We start from the raw sequence: 18,851 nt of genomic DNA on the forward strand, positions 1-18,851 counted from the left end.
AGCTCGCCACTTAGGGGCAGCTAGGCACTTACAAGTAGCTCGGCATAGGCAGCTCGCCACTGGCAGCTGGCCACTCCGCAGGCAGCCTGGCGTCTTACGAAGATCTCGCCACTTAGGGGCAGCTCGGCATAGGTAGCTCGGCACTTGGGGGCAGCTCAGCGTATCGCAGGAAGATCTCCTGCCTAACAACCGTAGCTAACAGATCCGAAGACATGCGCCCATGTCTCTCGCTAGGCGGCGCCGTGCTTGCCAATCCTGAGAGCTGTCCCTTGATTGGCAGAGCCGTAATCTGTAGCAACCGCCTGCACCCACCACCTCAGCTCTGGCAGTAACGGTTGCGGCAGAGAGACAGAGGCAGTTACACCTGACTTGACAGAGGCTGTTACGCCTGATTTGACATGACACCACTATATAAGGACTCCGACCCCCAAAGACAAGGGGGAGAGAATGGAAAAAGTGGAGGTAATCCCTGCTCTCTAGCTCTCTCGTTTCTCCAATATTTTCAAAGCTCTCTACAATCAAAGTGCTAACTTAAGCGTCGGAGAGCCCTCATCGGGAAAATACCCTTGGGTCCTCTGATTCAGTTCTCGTAGGTCCCTCAGCTCCCGCCGCCTACAAAGAGGAGGAAAAGATGGAGTCCCCGCAGGTCCCTCAGCTCCCGCCACCTACAAAGAGGAGGAAAAGATGGAGTTCCCGTAGGTCCCTCGGCTCTCGCCGCCTACAAAGAGGAGGAAAAGATGGAGTTCTCGCAGGTCCCTCAGCTCCCGCCGCCTACAAAGAGGAGGAAAAGATGGAGTCCCTGCAGGTCACAAAGAGGAGGAAAAGATGGAGTTCCTGCAGGTCCCTCGGCTCCCGCCGCCTACAAAGAGGAGGAAAAGATGGAGTCCCTGTAGGTCACAAAGAGGAGGAAAAGATGGAGTTCCTGCAGGTCCCTTGGCTCCCGCCGCCTACAAAGAGGAGGAAAAGATGGAGTTCTCGCAGGTCCCTCAGCTTTCATTGCCTAGTAGGGAGTTCGCCACTAGAAGCTCTCTGCCAGGCAGTTCGCCACCAGGGAGCTTGCCACCAGGCAGTTCCCCACCAGGGAGCTTGCCACCAGGCAGTTCCCCACCAGGGAACTCGCCACCAGGGAGCTCGCCACTAGGCAGCTCGCCACCAGGGAGTTCGCCACTAGGTAGCTCTCCGCCAGGCAGTTCGCCACCAGGGAGCTTGCCACCAGGCAGTTCGCCACCAGGCAGTTCCCCACCAGGGAGCTCGCCACCAGGCAGCTCGCCACCAGGCAGTTCGCCACCAGGGAGCTCGCCACTAGGCAGTTTGCCACCAGGCAGTTCTCCACCAGGCAATTCGCCCCCAGGCAGTTCGCCACCAAGTAGCTCATCACCAAGGCATGTCACCACCGGGTCAAATAACGAAGTACTTAGCCCAAAAATTTTTACATCACAAAACATTAGTACGTGGCCAAAAACGATTACATCAGATTCCAACTGCAAATTAAGTATATGTTTGGCATCAATGTTGCATATACAACACCATTTTTTTAAGAAAACAATGTCTTTTTTTTTGTTTGGAAACATTGCTGCCAGGTAGAACGTTTCCTGGGGAAACAGCAAGACCTTTTGTTTGGTACCAGCGCTCCATATCTATTTTTAGCACTGGTACCCATTATAAAAGTCCACGTCACTGCCACATCATGTCCTCATTGGCAGCAATGAGCTCCAAATTAAGAAAATGTCGAATTTGACATTTCCCCAAACCATGCCTTATTGATTTCTAAGACATAGTTTAAAGCACCTTTTTTTTATGAAAAAAATGTTCCAAATATGTTACCATTTTCTGGAGCATCGATTTTTTCAATGTAATGCTGATGTATCACTATTTTTTGGGGCAATGGCATCAATGCCAAACACCGCCTAAAACGGACCCTATGTTTTTACAAGAGTTAATATCAAGTCATTTTACAACATCAAATTTATCTTAGACTAATTTTATTAATCGCATTCAAAATACAAACCCATGCCATCCAAATCCATGGATTTGATTTGGGTCTTATTCGCATATCTGTGTAAGACGGCTTAAACTTTAGTTTTGATTATTGACATTTTAGGTTTCACCCAAAAGTCCAAACCCGACCCTGAATTCGAATCGTCCATTTTTGTTTGCATCAGGCAAGCGAAAATGGAAAACGACTCAATGGCGGTTCAGCGGGTTCTGGAACCAATGATAACGCCACACGTCAGCGATAAAGTTCATGAGACTACAGAGAATTAGAATTTCCAGAACCGGCTAAGCAGCTATTACATCTTTTCACGTGTATTTTTTGATAAATTCATTCACGTGTTCACCTACCTTACTTCCTTCTAAAATTTGGTAATTATATTCACCTCCTTTCATAATTGTAAATGAACCTTCTCTATTAAAATCATTTTAATAAGAGGTACAAAAATGTCAAAAAACTCGTACATTTATTAGTCTGTAGAAAATTAATACATATTTCATAAATAACAAAAGAAGAGGGTTTAAAGTTATAGTTTTATTTTTGAGCAATTGATATGGTGGACAAATTTAAAAAATAAATCAATATTAGAAAAGAAATTGGAGAGGTTTGAGATAGTATTGATATGAAGAAAAAAATTGAAAAATACATATTTTTGGTCAAAAGTAATTGTGGGCATTTTGGAAATTTTCATGCTTCTACTTGTTAGAGGATTCTAACAGAGGGTCTAATTCCAACTGCGACAAGAAATTCAGGGAAGGAAATTGCAACTATCAAACTTTAAGGGAGGTTTCACCATTTTCCCAAAAAAAATGGGGTGATGAAAACAATTTCAGTTAAAAAGAAAAGAATCCAAAAAGTCCGATCCGCTGAAAAAAGGGAATGTCAATGATTCACCTAGAGTTACATTGAAGTCAAACCAAAAGTACAGTCAGAAGCGAACCAAAGCAAATCGCGTGTCCCATTTGATTTCCTTGCTTCAACGCCTCTTAAAGACTCACGCACCAAAAGAACGAAACACCGAGAAAGTTGGAAGAAAAACGGAACTCGCTCATAAATTTGTTCGTTCCAATAACATATGATCTATAGATTGTTCCTTCAAAGGTTCAGGTGCTCTGATTTAACTGGATTCTCGACCTTCATCAGGTGGCTTAACCCATCGTTATCTGTTTCAACTGTTTTTGTTCGTTTATTTTTTAAATGTCTTGAATTTGAATTTCGTTATCTCCAAGGAAGCACGCGCAATTAGGCGCTTTTTTTTTCCATCTCTGTTTCGGTTATTTATCTTTTTTTTTTTGTTAATACTGTGGCGGTGGTGTTAATCGGATCTGAAGAACATGATATGTTTTAGAGCATCCATGGTTGGAGTTATTGGTGTTTTTACTTGTGTTTTATTCGTTTTTGTGTGTCGGAGAAGCTCAATTTCCTTGTACTTTAGGAATGGAGGCTCTGCCCCTGATAATTGTTTATGACACATTGTCATTGAGAAGTATATTGTCTTGAACTTTTATGTGTTTGTGTTCATCTGTTTCTGTTCTAACAATTCTCATTAAAGCCTGCTATTGTTGCAGGAATTTCTTTTGCTGCTACTCTCATCGTGCAGAGCATTAAGTTACTCAGCTATTCCAAAAATGTGTTCTGTTTCTTCAATAAAAGGTGTTGGCATTGCTTTTCCAGAGCAGAAAAGTTTCCATTCGAAGGGAAATTGTTCTTTGTTCGGCTTCAATTTTCTAAGATTCAGGAGATGTGAAAGGCACGCGGAAAAGAAATTCTCATCCACTGTTGTTAGAGCTGCTATTGCGAAACCGGAAATTGATTTTTCTGATCCTTATTGGAAAAATAAGTTCAAGGAGGATTTTGAGAATCGGTTCGACCTACCACACCTGAGGGATGTCTTTGATATAAAGCCTATGCCAACTACGTTCTCTCTATATAACAGGTAACCTTTCTTTTCTAGGCAATATATGTATGTATTATATAAATAGTATACAGTTGAGAAGAAACCACAGAATGATATTCCTACAACCTTTTCCAGTTTTCCAATTCATTGTCTTTCACTCAATGAATTAAAACTTCCTCACTCCAGCATGTACATTTATAATCTCCTGCCTAGTTTTTCAAATATTTAGTTGTTTTTATTTCTTACCTCAACTGACTCTTGACATTAGCCATGCTATATATGTGCATCATAAACAAGTTCCCAATTGTTCCCAGTTATGTTCTACCTGTATTTCGCTCATCCTGTTGCTGCATTTACCATTATAATAATTGCTTCCGTGTTTGGTTGTGACAGAGGCTCTCAAATAGTGAGTGGTGCCGATTTGCCAGAGGATAGGAAAAATGGATACGTAAACGATGATGATAGGGCATTATTGAAGGTGTGTTATTGATCTGTGCTTGTGTGTTTTCTAGACTTCAAATATCTGCAAGATCAAATTTTCTCCAAATATTAAGGGTGTTACTCTATTGCTTTAGGCCCTTGGCCTTTGGGTTGATTAACTGTTCTTTTTGTCTAGATGATCATAAACACTTGGCTTCACATTTTTCCAAGTCACACCTTATAATGTCAAAGCAGTTTTACTGGCAATTGGTTTTAATTCATCAAGATAGATATAGTTTGGTATTCATTGCCTCATGTAAGGGGCAGCCAAGGGTTGACACTCAGCAACTAATAAGGTTACTTTGGGCTTGATTGGCTATTTTCATAAATAACAAAGAAACCAATAACACTAGCAATGAAGCATTTTACTTGAAATGCATAACTTACTAAACAAATTTACTTAGCCAAAAAAATGCAGCAGTGCTACATGGTGGCAACTATGTTACATATAGTATGTGCTTTTACCTGTCAGTACCAATTTGTTTAATTTTGTCAAGGAGGTTTGGTTTCTAACAAAGCATTGTTTAATTTTGTCAGTACCAATTAGTTTAAATCCATTCATAAATCATAGTATAAAAATTCACATGTCAAGAACAAGTCATCTCCAAAGTCGATTTAATTGGAGACTATTTGGATGTTATAGAACTTAATTTAAAATAGCAATTGTAAATTCCATAGTCTTAGGTTGTTTGAATTCACTGGTCCATTTTCTGAAATAGATTCATCACCAATTGATAATAAAAATAAGTATGTCATTTTTTGGAAGTAGAGACTTGTCAGGTCAGATAAGGCAATGCAAGGGCCAATGAAGTTTGTTGAAGAATACGGAACTCAAGGAAATATTGAGTTTCTAAAAATTATTAAATTAACATGTTGAAACTTTTTTCTTTTGATAAAGGTAAAGTATGATTGTGTTAAAATTCAAAAGGTATACAAAGGTCCTCAGTACAAAGAGTTTCTGTACACATAGACAAAACCCAACTAAGGACCCTCCAAAAATTTGGCAATCAAAAAAGAAGAGTTACAAGTTTCCTTTAAACAACCTATGATTGGATGGTCCTGAGACACTTATTAGTAGAGAAAAAGAGGAGAAATAGGGAAGAAGAAGAGAAGAGAGAGAGAAGAGAGAAGGGAGAAGAAAAGAGGAAGTGTTTGGAGAATTCAAATATATTTGGCGGCGCTAGCTTATATTAATATATAGAATGATCATAACATAATTAAAAGGGAAAAGACCCTTATGCCCCTGCTGTAGTTAAAGTACACGAACATTGATAAAAAGGCTATTTTAAATAGACTAAACTGACCCTAACTATAAAAACATAAATGTAAAGTAAACATTCCAACACTCCCCTCAAGTTGGGACATGGATGTCAATCATGCCCAACTTGTCACATAAATTATTATGCCACACATTATGAAGGCCCTTGGTGAAGATGTTTGCAAGTTGTTCTTCTGAGCTGACATATGGAGTGCACACTTCTCCACTCACAAGTTTTTCTCCAATAAGATGTGTGTCCACTTCAATATGTTTTGTTCAATCATGGGGGATTGGGTTAGCAACATGTTGATAGCAGCTTTATGTCACATAGAGTGACATGGGTTTGTTAATTGCAAAACCCAGTTCACCTAATAGGTTTTTTGTCCACTTGATTTTAGCAACTCCATGAGACATAGCTTTGTATTCCGCTTCAGCATTGGACCTAGCCACCACACTTTTCTTCTTACTTCTCCAGGTGACTAAGTTTCCTCCCACAAAGGTACAATACCCACTGGTAGACTTTTTATCATCAACTGCCCCTGCATAATCAACATCTGTATACACTTAAACCTTCAAATGTCCATGTTTCTGGAATAGCAAACCAGCTCTTGGGAACTTCTTGAGGTATCTAAGGATCCTTTCTGCAACTTCAAAGTGAGTTGTCTTAGGATTATGCATGAACTAACTAAGGATAAGTTTCTATTTGTTGGAGCCGAAAAGTATTTTTCTACAAAGGGTGATTTTGCAAGGCAAGGCACTCATCCACATTCAAAAATGGAAAAGAAAACATGGACTGTCATCTCTTCCTTTTTAAAGAAAAAAATGATGTGGTATGGGAATCTAGAATAACATTTTAAAGAACAGAATTCAATGGGCTTTCAAAATCTGTCTGAACTGAAGTTGGTTTTCAAACTGTATATAGTGTGTATTAATACTCATCCCTTTTTTTATTGAATCAGATTAAGTCTTAGATCATGCCATATGTATTAAAGACAGGCTAAAAAGTTGGGTGAAGTATAAGGAAATCAAGGAAAAGGTGTTGAGTTATTTTAAAAAATTATTATATGAAGAACAAGGATCGAAATTGTAAGAAATGATTTAAGCAGGTATAATTTAAAATGGATATGACATTAAACAGAACAGAATGATGAAACAAGATTCATGTAGCCAGCCCCATATGATGATGGTGATGAGCATTAGGGGTTTTTCTGTGACCTTGCAACTAGAGATCACATATATTTTTGTAGAATTTAAGCCTCTAAGGTTAAAGAGGCTATGACAAGACAAATGAAGGAAAGAATTCAGAACCTAATGGTATCATTAAGAGTTTCGGAACCTAATGAAGAGGCATGATTATTATAACTAAGCTGTTAAACAAGATAATCTGAACAAGGAAATTGTATGATATGAAGAGTAACATGTTTCCTATGTGTATGAATAAATGCCATAAAGAACAATCTGATGCAAGTTGATGGGTCTAGAAGAGCTAGCTGAAATCAGAAAGGACATGGCATTGAGACAGTGAGAAATGATCCAAGGACATATTGTTCAATAGAAAATGACATTTGCTAGTGTGAAATGGAAAAATGGGCTTTGTTTTTCCAATCTATAGTTGGGATACAGAATGTTATATGCCATCTTTTAGAAAAAAGGTTCAAATATCTTTACAGGTTCTATCTGAATCCCAGTTAACCCCCCCTCCCCCCCTCTTTCCTGAAAGTAAAAGTTAGTATCTTTCCAATTACCAGTGAATATTATCTGCCAAGGTTTTGTTTCATTAATAACTTTGTTCTAAAATAAGTCACTTGTACTGTTGTACATCCTAAAAAGTCCCTTAATATGATGTGGTTATGACTAGAAATCTTGATTAGCAGGCGATTTTCCATGATAATGACGGAGAGTTAGAATAAGCAGTATTAGTGTCTTTCATTCATTCTATCATTCCATGCAATGTTTCCAGTAACTTGTTTTCTTGCTTTGACATTGCTATTGCAGGTAGCATTATTTGTGAAAGTAACCGGGAAATAAGCTTATAAAAAATTCTTTTAATACAACAAGTCAAATATCATATCTCTGTTCTATTTATTTTGTTTTCTTCTGTCATTTTTTACCTGTTTGGCAAAATAGTAGCTTCATTACAATAATGAAAGTTAGGAATTAAATATTTGATACTGTATAATCAATATTTTGTTTCATCAGGTTATCAAATATTCTTCACCAACTTCTGCTGGAGCAGAGTGCATTGATGCTGATTGCAGTTGGGTGGAGCAATGGTAATTTTATCACCGTATCTTCAATTATTGTTGTTCTTTTTTGCCCTTCTTTTGCTCTTCTTTCTTTCTTTATATTTGAGTTTTTTTAAGGGGCGGGGAGGGGTGGGGGTGAGGTAGGATATACAAGTAATGTCTTTGTAACAATTATTTCTTGAAGACTTTTGGATTCCAGGCTCTGGTATCAACAGAAAGCGAGTTTACCAAATAAACTATTGGTTTGTTGACTGTTAATATGGTGAGAATTAATTTAGGAACCATGATGTGACATAAATTCCAGTGGCTTTACCAAGGGCTGTCAATGGATTGGATATCAATTAGGATCTTATTTGCTTAGCAAGATATGGGCCTTTTCATCTGTTTTATGAATTGGATCAAAGCTGGATCCACTCTGATTGAAATGATAAAGTTCAGAACTTACAATACTTCAATAAAGACTTGTCAATACATAATTATTAGTACAATTGGTTCAAGTGTTGTGTTTTTAACTAAAGAGTAGGTTAGGATTTGTTTGGAAGCCATTTTTAGTTGATTTTATTAAGAATTACAATGTTCAAATCCTATTTAAAATCTGATTAGTTAAATTCAAATCAAATATTGATGCAGGAGCAACCAAAAGACGCTATAACTGTTCTACATTGAATCATATTACATAAATATCCAAGGAATGCTACATTAGTGTTACACCAAATCATAATTATGGTGGTCACGGGAAAATGCAAAAAGTTTCCTTAAGAATCTTCTAGGTTCCTTAGCTAGCAAGAAATAGTTAAGATCATTAATTATGAAGGTTTCCATGGAAAACTTCTAGGGTCCTTGGGAGAAGGAGAGGGGATTTTGGCTCTCTGTACCCAAGGGGAAGGGCTTGTAAAGCATGACTTGTTTGAGTGAATTTCAATTTACCCAAAGGGTGTTATGGGCCCACGGAATAGGATCTCGTCACGGGTTGGTCCACGGGGAAAACCTCTTGTTTTCCCTTGTTCCTCCCTTTTCTTGAGGAACCTATCTTGGCGCCTTAATGGTGATTTGTTCAAGAGATCACCAAACTCTCCTCTGCTCTCTTTCTTAACTGAAATTTTCGATGATCTTATTCAATATTCTCAGCTCCTTAAATAGGAGATTACAAGAGATAAGAGTCCTACTTTTAGGAAGACTCCTTGCTAATTAGGAAGACTCCCTACTAATCTATCCTACTGAACTGAACTGATAAGATAAGATAAGATAAGACTCTCTTAATCTATCCTATTGAACCGATAGGATAAGATAAGACTCCTTACTAATCCATACTACTGAGCTGATAAGATAAGAACACTGAATAGATAAGACTCTTACTAATCCCTACTACTGAAAGCAGATAGGATGAGAACACTAAATTGCTGCTGCTGAGAACACTAAATTACTACTGTTGCTGCACTAAATTACTGCTGCTGCTGCTGGCGTCCACATCATTACTCCCTTCTTGGACTACGAGCTTGTCCTCAAGCTCGAATTTAGGATGGGTGTCTTGAAACATAGTCAAAGGAATCCCGGATAGGTGGAATGATTTTGCCCTCCTGGATCAGGTTCCAACGAAGAGGGTTCATCCTCAGACAGCTGCAGTGAGATACCAAGATTTGACCATGCGTAGCTACATTCTTTGCCGCGGGCAACTGCAGCCTTAAGGTACTTCTGAGATGTCTTGAACTGTAGAGTACAAAGATTGTGAATGCCAGGCTGGTGCCATTGAACTGCATCATCTGGATCCTCTTCTATTACCTGTTTTAGTGTGTACAGAGCTCGCTCTTCCACTTCCGTCAAATCATTATGTCCAGTTTCAAACGTTGCTGCAATTTCATGTTGAGCCTTGTGAACCATGGCAAGTCTTGCCCATGCTATCCGAAGCTCAACTGTTGCAGAGTCCCATTCTCTAAGTATTGAAGCCATTTCATTCGCAGCCCATGAAAGTTGTTCAGTGGGATCTTGAGACCTTTCTGCATCCTTGATACGATGAAGCGCAGCAACACATCGAGTTGACATGCAATTAGGCTCCAGTTTTGCTGCCTTCTCCAAGCACTTTCCAGCACTTCTATGATCACCAGTCAAATAGTATGCATTAGCAAGATTCACTCAGATATGTGCAGTCCTAGGATCTGATCTGACTGCAGCTAACAAACTCTTTTGCAACATTTGCAGCCGCAACATGAGGCATACAAGCTCCTTCACCAGCGATGACGACCTTGGAGTAGTTGCTCTTATTCTTCTTTGAACTCTCGTCGATGGAATCCTCAATGACACCGGATTCCTGCTTAATCGGAACATTCTGGGTGTTGCTAACCTGCGCTAGGGCAACGACCTACTGCTCACTGGACGATTCTGCCATGTCTGACCGGCGGCCGTTTGTGGTTGCAGCCCCTTCCGGGTTCCTTTCCTTGCTGGAAAAGTACAACTCCATCAAGCGCCTTAATTCTCGGATGTCGTCCTTGATCTCGCGCACCCCCTTGTTGTTTTCCACGAGTTCGTGCTCCAGATCATGAACCCTAGACGTCAATTGCTCAAAGTCACCCATGACGCCTTGCTCTGATACCAAATGTTATGGGCCCATGGAGTAGGATCTTGTCACGGGTCGGTCCATGGGGAAAATCTCCTGTTTTTCCTTGTTCCTCCCTTTTCTTGAGGAACCTATCTTGGCGCCTTAATGGTGATTTGTTCAAGAGATTACCAAACTCTCCTCTGCTCTCTTTCTTGATTGAAATTTTCGATGATCTTATCCAATATTCTCAGCTCCTTAAATAGGAGATTACAAGAAATAAGAGTCCTACTTTTAGGAAGACTCCTTGCTAATTGGGAAGACTCCCTACTAATCTATCATACTGAACTGATAAGATAAGATAAGATAAGACTCTCTTAATCTATCCTACTGAACTGATAAGATAAGATAAGACTCCCTACTAATCCATACTACTGAACTGATAAGATAAGAACACTGAATAGATAAGACTCCTACTAATCCCTACTACTGAAAGCAGATAAGGCAAGAATACTGAATAGATAAGATAGGATGAGAACACTAAATTGCTGCTGCTGAGAACACTAAATTACTGCTGCTGCTGCTGGCGTCCACATCAAAGGGCTTGCTTACATGGCTTTCTAGAGCGAATTTCAATTTATGAATAATTGCATTTGAGCTCTGCACTTATCCCCCTCTCTTGTCTAACTTCGGTCTTTACACAACCATAGATTTAGGTTGAGTTGTCTCTTAGTACTTGTATTTTTCCTTCTTTTTCTGCTTGTGTCATCTTATTGCCATTGTGTTTCCCATCACCTATTGTTTGGTAGGGAACTCAGGCTGCATCAAATACCATACCGATATCTTGCAAATGTAATTGGACTGAATCTGGTCTAGGTACATAACTTTAAACCAACCAAATGGAAGCATTAGTATCTCCCCGCCTAAGATTTTGTTTGTGGTAGTTTTTAATGTATTTTTCCTTTTCTGACGTATTTTATTTATCTGGGTCCAGGGCTCATTTTCTAGGAGTTTCATTTGCCTTTTTCATGCTCAGACAAGTGGGACAAACAAAATTTTCTCTTTGCTTCATTTACTGATTATAAAATCCCTAGCTTTACTATGACTTTATGCACACACTTCATATTAACCACCAGTCAGGAAACTTATCTGTTTCTTTCCAAAGCTACTTCAGAATATAGGAAGGTTCTGGAGCATTGGTAGGAATATTTTAGCCTAGTTTACTTATTAAATTTTTTGTTGGTTTAATTACTAAAACAAGCCATTGGCGATGTAGTGGATATTCTTTTGGTTTGAACTGAATATTAGAATGTGCTTCAACTTTTGTACATGGATACACTATTGACTTTTTGTTCCGTATTACTTAGGGTACATCGTGCAGGACCACGGAAACAGATATACTTTGAACCTGAGAAAGTAAATGCTGGAATTGTCACTTGCGGTGGGCTCTGTCCTGGTCTTAATGATGTCATTAGACAGGTTTGGCAAGCATGACTTTGTTGACCCTGTACTTTTTTTCTCAGTAAAGTTGTATATTTGTACATTCAATTTCATGTGAGAGACAGGCTAGGGTGGAAATGTAGATGTCTATTGCAAGAGATCTATCACTGTGAAAAACAATGCTAGTTGATTGAACCATGCCTGCATAAAATGGCTTTGGTTTAGATCACCTTCATCTGTTCTTGAGAGGTTTCCTAAGATATAAAATTTTGGGGCCTCACCAGTTTTATCAAAAGCCCTTTTCAATAGAAAACCACGTTTAATTAATTTCTAGTAGGAGTACAATATATGGTATTGTGATCATGTGTTGTTTTTTCATGGGAAATTGATCTTGTAGTACTCAGATCACCATTGTCATAGACAGATCGGTCAGATTGTTCAGACTGGGAACCAGCAGCCAAAATGGTTCTTGGGATGCCTGGTTCTTAGAAATGTTTGACTTGGTCAAATTTCCCAAATACATGCCAGTAGGTGTTATACATATATTGCTTTAAGCTTATTTTGGTGCAAAATAGTTTTAAAAGATAATCTGGAACCATTTACTATTTTTCTAATTTTGTACATTTGTGGTCTTTTTATTGTTTTGAGGGAATTGAGCAGTTGACCAGACAATCTAGCTGTTCAACCTGTGACCCAGTGGCTAAACAATTACGTCCAATCTGAGTTTGGAAAATGGTATCACTTGGACTTTAAATGGTCATCCTTAAGCAGATTATATAGACAGAAGCTTTTAGGGATCAAGACCCAACATTGAGGAGTCCAACTGAGAAAAGCTATGGGACAATGATCATGTGATGACAACCACATGCTTTTAGTATATTCTTCTTGACCAGATGCAAAGAATATGATATATTTGCAGGAAAAAGAATGCCACAAATAATTATTAAATACTAACTGATCACAAGATCTTTGAATTGGACAATATTCATTGCTAGGACCCATTAACTGATGTATCTTTATATGCTTCACATGAGATGCATGTTGAGATATTGTCTTAAGAATTGAAATTAGAGCTTTGACTCCTAGATTCAAGATTATCCTCAACCTACCCTTATTGCCTACATTATCTCCTGAAAAGTTTGGAAGTACAACAAATGAGCTTTAATTAATCGCTCATACATGCAGAGCATTCTAATCCATGGACTTTTTTTTTTCTTGAGATATGCTACACTGTTGGACAAAAGACCTAATACTACATTTCATGATAGTGCAGATAGTTTTTACTCTTGAACTATATGGGGTTAAGAAGATAATTGGGATTCCATTTGGGTATCGTGGATTTTTTGATCAAGGATTACCTGAAATACCAGTGAGAAGTTCTTCCTTGACTGCTTGACATCATATTGTTACTCCCACCCTTTTCATTTATGAACTTAAAGTTGTATTTTATTTTTTCCCAGCTTTCCCGCAATGTAGTTCAAAACATTAATCTTGCTGGTGGAAGCTTATTAGGGGTTTCTCGTGGGGGTGCTAATGTCAGTGAGATTGTAGATAGCATACAGGTACAATATGATATAATATATTTTCTAATTAGCAGGTTTTGTTCAGTCAACCTTGTCATGTTTACATCATATTGGTAGTATTCATTATAAACTAAGTGATGATTTTAGGCCAGGGGAATTGCCATGCTTTTCATACTTGGTGGAAATGGCACTCATGCAGGAGCAAATGCAATACACAATGAGGTAATGTTATCTGTTTCATTTGTAATTTCAGAAAGCAGAACTACTTTTATGAGGATAATGTTACTTTTTTGAAGCCTAGAATATGTTACTTCAGTAACATTGTTTACAGAAGAGTTTCTTTTGTATCTAGTTCCATCCGAAGACTATCAAATACTACTATTTTCCAAAAATTTTCCAACTAGGTATATGTTGGAAAAATGTCTCTATTAGGACTGTAGGATCAGGTTGGGTATATCTAGATATGAATTCAATCCATTAATACACAGACTTGATTCATACTGAATAATTTCTCAACAATATCAGCCAAAATGACTTCAAGAGACTTGACAGTTGAAACTACAACTCATTCATGCATATATTTTTGAAAAATAATGAGTTATGTTGTACACATGGCAAGGAATTTTAGGCTCAAATTTGTCATATTAAGGGTTCATTTATATTGGTCGCTCAGCCTTTTTTTTCTAAATGAAACAATCAGCAGAAGTAGACCCACTTTATAATATACATTATGAAAAATCTCCCCTTTTTTTCTCCAAATAAAGGAGAAATATTTTGGATCCATATCTAGCCAACTGGATCAGATGTAGGATAGTGCTAGGATTGTGATCAATCCATTGACAACCCTTATCTACTTGCTCTTCAAGATGCGTAGTCAGAAAAAAGCTATTTCCTTTTATCTTCTGTTTATGAACAGTTTCTCAATATTGAGTGTCGTACTGCATATTTATTTTTTATATGTTCAAACTCTTCTAACATATACAGAATAGGGATTATGGTCCAATAAAGGGTGTCCCCTGCATCATCCATCTAGCTATCATTTAACCTTTTGGTTTCCAAATAATTATATTTATAAGAACGTAAAAACGTATACCTTGATTTTGCAATATAATGGTGTGACTCCTCTATTTCTTTCTTTGCACACAGTGCCGTAAGAGAAAGATGAAAGTATCTGTTGTTTGTGTCCCAAAAACAATTGATAATGATATACTTCTAATGGATAAGACATTTGGATTTGATACTGCTGTAGAAGAAGCTCAACGAGCAATCAATTCTGCATATATCGAGGTAAAAAGGGTAGTTATGTTTGCCTAATACCTAGCTTCTTTGTAACTTTCTAGATTGTAGACTAGAGGAGAGTTTACTTCTCTATATCTTGCACTAGCTGGAGAAATTTTTAATTGATTTCTCTCCAATGCCTACAGGCACATAGTGCATATCATGGCATTGGCCTGGTAAAATTAATGGGAAGAAGCAGTGGTTTTATAGCCATGCATGCATCACTTTCTAGTGGACAGATTGATGTCTGTTTGATTCCTGAGGTGTGTATCATTTATGATCTGTACTCTCTCTCTCTCTCTCTCTCACACACACACACACACACACACACACATACACACAACATACACATGCCATACTATTTTCATGGGGATAACTTTCTTAGTAATCCAAGTGCAGGTTCCATTTAAGTTAGATGGACCTTATGGTGTCTTGCAACATTTAGAGCATCTCATAGAGACTAAAGGGTCAGCAGTGGTTTGTGTGGCTGAAGGAGCAGGACAAGTAAGTGAATTATATAAGCATCTCCTAACAAGGTCCACTAGCAGAGTAGACTAAAAATTGTGTTCTATCTTTGTTACTTCTAACATATTATCATATGGATTCCTACTAGAATCCTTGGCACATTGGTTACTAAAAATTGTATGTATTCTGTATTGGGCCCATGTCTTAGGAAAAATAATCAAGATGAGTAGTATGATACCTAATACTATAGTCCTCACAGTCTGAACTACTTTGATAATTGTTATGGATGCTCCTTGTGCCTAGATACCTGTTCTACAACATATACCACTCATCTCCTTGGTTCATTTTCTGTTTGAAACACATAAAGTACCCACAACTTGGTTTAGATTGGTAGATAACTGTTGCCGGTCAAAATGGGCTGAGGGCAACACTGTCAATTTGCTCCTAAGTCGAGGTGTGGTTGAGCAGTCCAAGGCCTGAAGTGGCCGAGGGTTGGTAGGCCTGTCCTGCGAGGAGTGAAGAAAGGAGAACGTCAGAGGCCCCGGGTTTGTACCCGAGGCGGAGACTCCGACGATCAAGTTAATACGAGTGCGATGCAAAGTGGACGAGGCCTGAGGTGTGAACATTCAGATGAGGCCACAAAGGAGACTAAGAGTTATCAAGTTTATGTTCTTGATTCTGTAGGGACCTTCTCAGTTAGAGCCGAGCTTGCCTACACTGGGCTCGGGCACCATGACTTTTCTAAGGATGAGGTCTCCTTCTCTATAGTGTCTCTCTTTCACCCTTAAGTTATAGTAGCGAGCCACCCTCTATTAGTAGGCTGCCACTCTGACCTGTGCCTGTTCTCGGACTTCTTCAAGCAGGTTTAGGTTGGTTCTGAGCTCTTCGTTGTTCTTGGCTTCACTGTACGCCTTGGTTCGAAGTGTCGGATGGCCGATCTCTGCTGGGATGATGGCCTCGGTGCCATAAGTTAAGTTGAATGGGCTCTCTCCCGTGGCTATCCGAGGTGTCGTCCGATAGGCCCACAGGATGCTGTTCAGTTCATCGGCCCATCGTGAATCTCTCGAAGCATGTACTCGCCCTCCTCCTGGAGGAGGCATTAGAGGTAGGGCAAGGTAAAAGACCTTCGGTACAACTTCCCTTCGAGCAAAGTATAATGGGCGGCCTGCCGTCGGATTTGTCTGGATTGGTTTCTGTCATCGGGCAGTTGTTCGGTTAGGAGGAAGGCCACAATGGGATCCATCCAGGACGGCTCAGCTTGTACTGGGAGGATTTGAACTTCTTCAATGGAGGGCTGAGCTAACTTCTCCACGCGGACGGTGCGACCGAGGGCTACGCCCGAGGTGCTTGCTAATTTTGATAAGGCATCAACTCTCATGTTCTTGGATCGCGGGACTTGCTGCAGGGAGAAGTGTTGGAAGTGGCGGGTGAGCTCTTGCACTTTGGCTAGGTACTTGGTCATGCTCTTCTCCATGGCCTCGTACTCACCGCTGACTTGATTCACTACCAATTGGGAGTTGCTGAAGACCTTAATGTCTTGTGAGCCGAGGTCTTTCGCGAGTTGTAATCCTGCGAGGAGGGCTTCATACTCGGCCTCATTGTTGGATGCCAAGAAGTCGAACCTCAACGTGTACTCTACTGCGGCGTTGTATGGGGTGAAGAGTATGAGGCTGGCTCCACTTCTCTTGGAGTTGGATGATCCATTGACAAACAACTTCCAGGTAGGTCGAGCTCCTTCAGCCGGCCCTTTCTTCCTCTTCTTCTTCTAGGGCTTGGCGAAGGGCTCGACTGAAGGTGCACTCTGCCACGAAGTCAGATAGGGCTTGTGCTTTGATTGCGGGCCTCGGTTGGTATTGCAGATCGAACTCAGACAGCTCGACAACCCACTTGATTAGTCGTCCCGAGGCCTCAAGCTTGGTGAGGACGGCTTTAAGGAGTTGATTGGTTAGGACCGTGATGGTGTGAGACTATGAACTTGAAAATATGGCCTGAGCTTCCTAGCCCAGACCACTAAGGTGAAGGCCATCTTCTCTGATTAGCATCGAACTGATGGCCTCGTCCCCGACTGAGAGGTATAGGTACAACATGTTCCCTAGGAGTGGCCGAGTGAGGATGGGAGGTGAGGCGAGGTAGGACTTTAGCTCTTCAAAAGTGTGCTGGCACTCTTCTGTCCATTAAAAGATCTTTAGTTTCTTGATGGCTCGGAAGAAGGGCAGACAACAATTGGTCGACTTCGACATGAAGCGGTTGAGGGCAGCCACTCGGATCGTAAGTCTTTGGGTTTCCTTGACCGACCGAGGTGGTGCCATATCCAAGATAGCTCGGATCTTCTCTGGGTTGGCCTCTATACCTCGTTGCATGACGACAAAGCCTAGGAACTTGCTTGATGTGATGCCGAAGGCACACTTGCTAGGGTTGAGCTTCATGTTGTATCTCCGCAAGGTGTCAAAGGTTTCGGCTAGGTCAGAGGTGTGTTGGTCGGCTTTCAATCTTTTCACCACCATGTTATCCACGTAGGCTTCGATGTTTCTCCCCATCTGGTGCTTGAAAACTTTGTTTACGAGGCGCTGGTAAGTGGCCCCAACGTTCTTGAGGCCGAAGGGCATGCCCTTGTAACAATATGTGCGGTACTCGGTGATGAATGAGGTCTTCTCTTCGTCCTCGGAGTGCATCTTGATCTGGTTGTATCCGGAGAAGGCATCCATGAAGCTAAGTAGCCCGTACCCTGCGGTGGCGTCGACGAGGTGGTCTATCCTCGACAAAGGAAACCTGTCTTTGGGGTAGGCTCAGTTGAGATCTGTGAAGTCAATACAGATCCGCCATTTCCCAATAGCTTTCTTTACCATTACCACATTTGACGACCAATTAGGGTAATGTACCTCTTGGATGAAGCGACATCGAGTAGCTTGTCAACTTCCTCCCCTATAGCCTTCCATTGCTCCGGTGCAAAGTTCCTCTTTCTTTTTTTTTTTTTTATCAATAACAACAAATTTCATTAAATAAAATAAGGTTACAAAAAAAGGGGAGCTAAAGAATCTTAACTCCCCAAGGAAAGGATAAATCCCAAGCTGAAATTGAATAAAACAATTACAACTAAGCCCAGAACCCATAAATCCTATTCACTCCTTGCCTAGCCAGACCATCAGCAAACAAGTTTGCACTTCTCTTAACCCAATTACACTGAACTTCCATATTCTTAGACAACCATTTGAATTTCCTTTCTCATTACTGTAACTCCAGAGCTTAGAATTGTCTTCTTTCAACCAGTTCACTGCCACCACAGAATCTCCCTCTACAATCAGCTTCTTGACCTTTAGTTCTTTAGCTTTTTGTGCCCCTTCCAAGGCTGCTAACACCTCAACCCTCAATGAATCCCCCACTCCAATTGAGCTAGAGAACATAGTTGTTATATTACCATTCTCATCTCGTAAAACCCCCCCAATACCCGAAGGCCTTGAATTCCCCATGCTACTACCATCAAAATTAATTTGATAAATCAAGGAGGAGGAGGATTCCATGTAGTATTCAGGGTCTTCTTAGCCGAGACTGAACTTGCAATTTCTTTCCATTTCCTTAACATATCATCTGTTGAAAAATATGTGAACTCATCCATTGTCTTCAACCAGTGTATTACCCTTATATGGATCACTTCCAACATATTTTCCAACCCTCTCTCCTTTTCTGAGAAAATCCTTGAATTCATTTTTTCCCATATTGTCCAGCAAGCAGCAGCTCTCACAC

At 40.0% G+C, this 18,851-nt stretch overlaps 1 protein-coding gene across 5 annotated transcripts in view; it reads left to right on the forward strand.

The window, feature by feature from the left end:
* Nucleotides 1-2,865: 2,865 nt before the first annotated feature.
* Nucleotides 2,866-18,851, forward strand: part of LOC148854221 (ATP-dependent 6-phosphofructokinase 5, chloroplastic-like) — a 42,854-nt gene continuing 26,868 nt past the window's right edge. For 2 of the 5 annotated variants that reach the window (XR_016112397.1, XM_088982680.1), the window contains exons 1-11: nt 3,139-3,479; nt 3,562-3,929; nt 4,284-4,368; nt 7,828-7,901; nt 11,772-11,883; nt 13,118-13,213; nt 13,305-13,406; nt 13,515-13,589; nt 14,514-14,654; nt 14,792-14,908; nt 15,045-15,149. Coding sequence is in view for 3 of the 5 variants with exons in the window: in XM_088982680.1 (XP_088838806.1) it covers nt 3,622-3,929; nt 4,284-4,368; nt 7,828-7,901; nt 11,772-11,883; nt 13,118-13,213; nt 13,305-13,406; nt 13,515-13,589; nt 14,514-14,654; nt 14,792-14,908; nt 15,045-15,149 (1,215 nt within the window). In the remaining 2 variants the exon portion in view is untranslated. The other 3 variants (XM_088982679.1, XR_016112396.1, XM_088982681.1) reach the window with 3 other exon arrangements.

The sequence above is a fragment of the Nelumbo lutea genome, chromosome 4 (assembly GCF_056320005.1).
Source record: "Nelumbo lutea isolate HS-2025 chromosome 4, American lotus-T2T, whole genome shotgun sequence".
NCBI lineage: Eukaryota > Viridiplantae > Streptophyta > Magnoliopsida > Proteales > Nelumbonaceae > Nelumbo > Nelumbo lutea.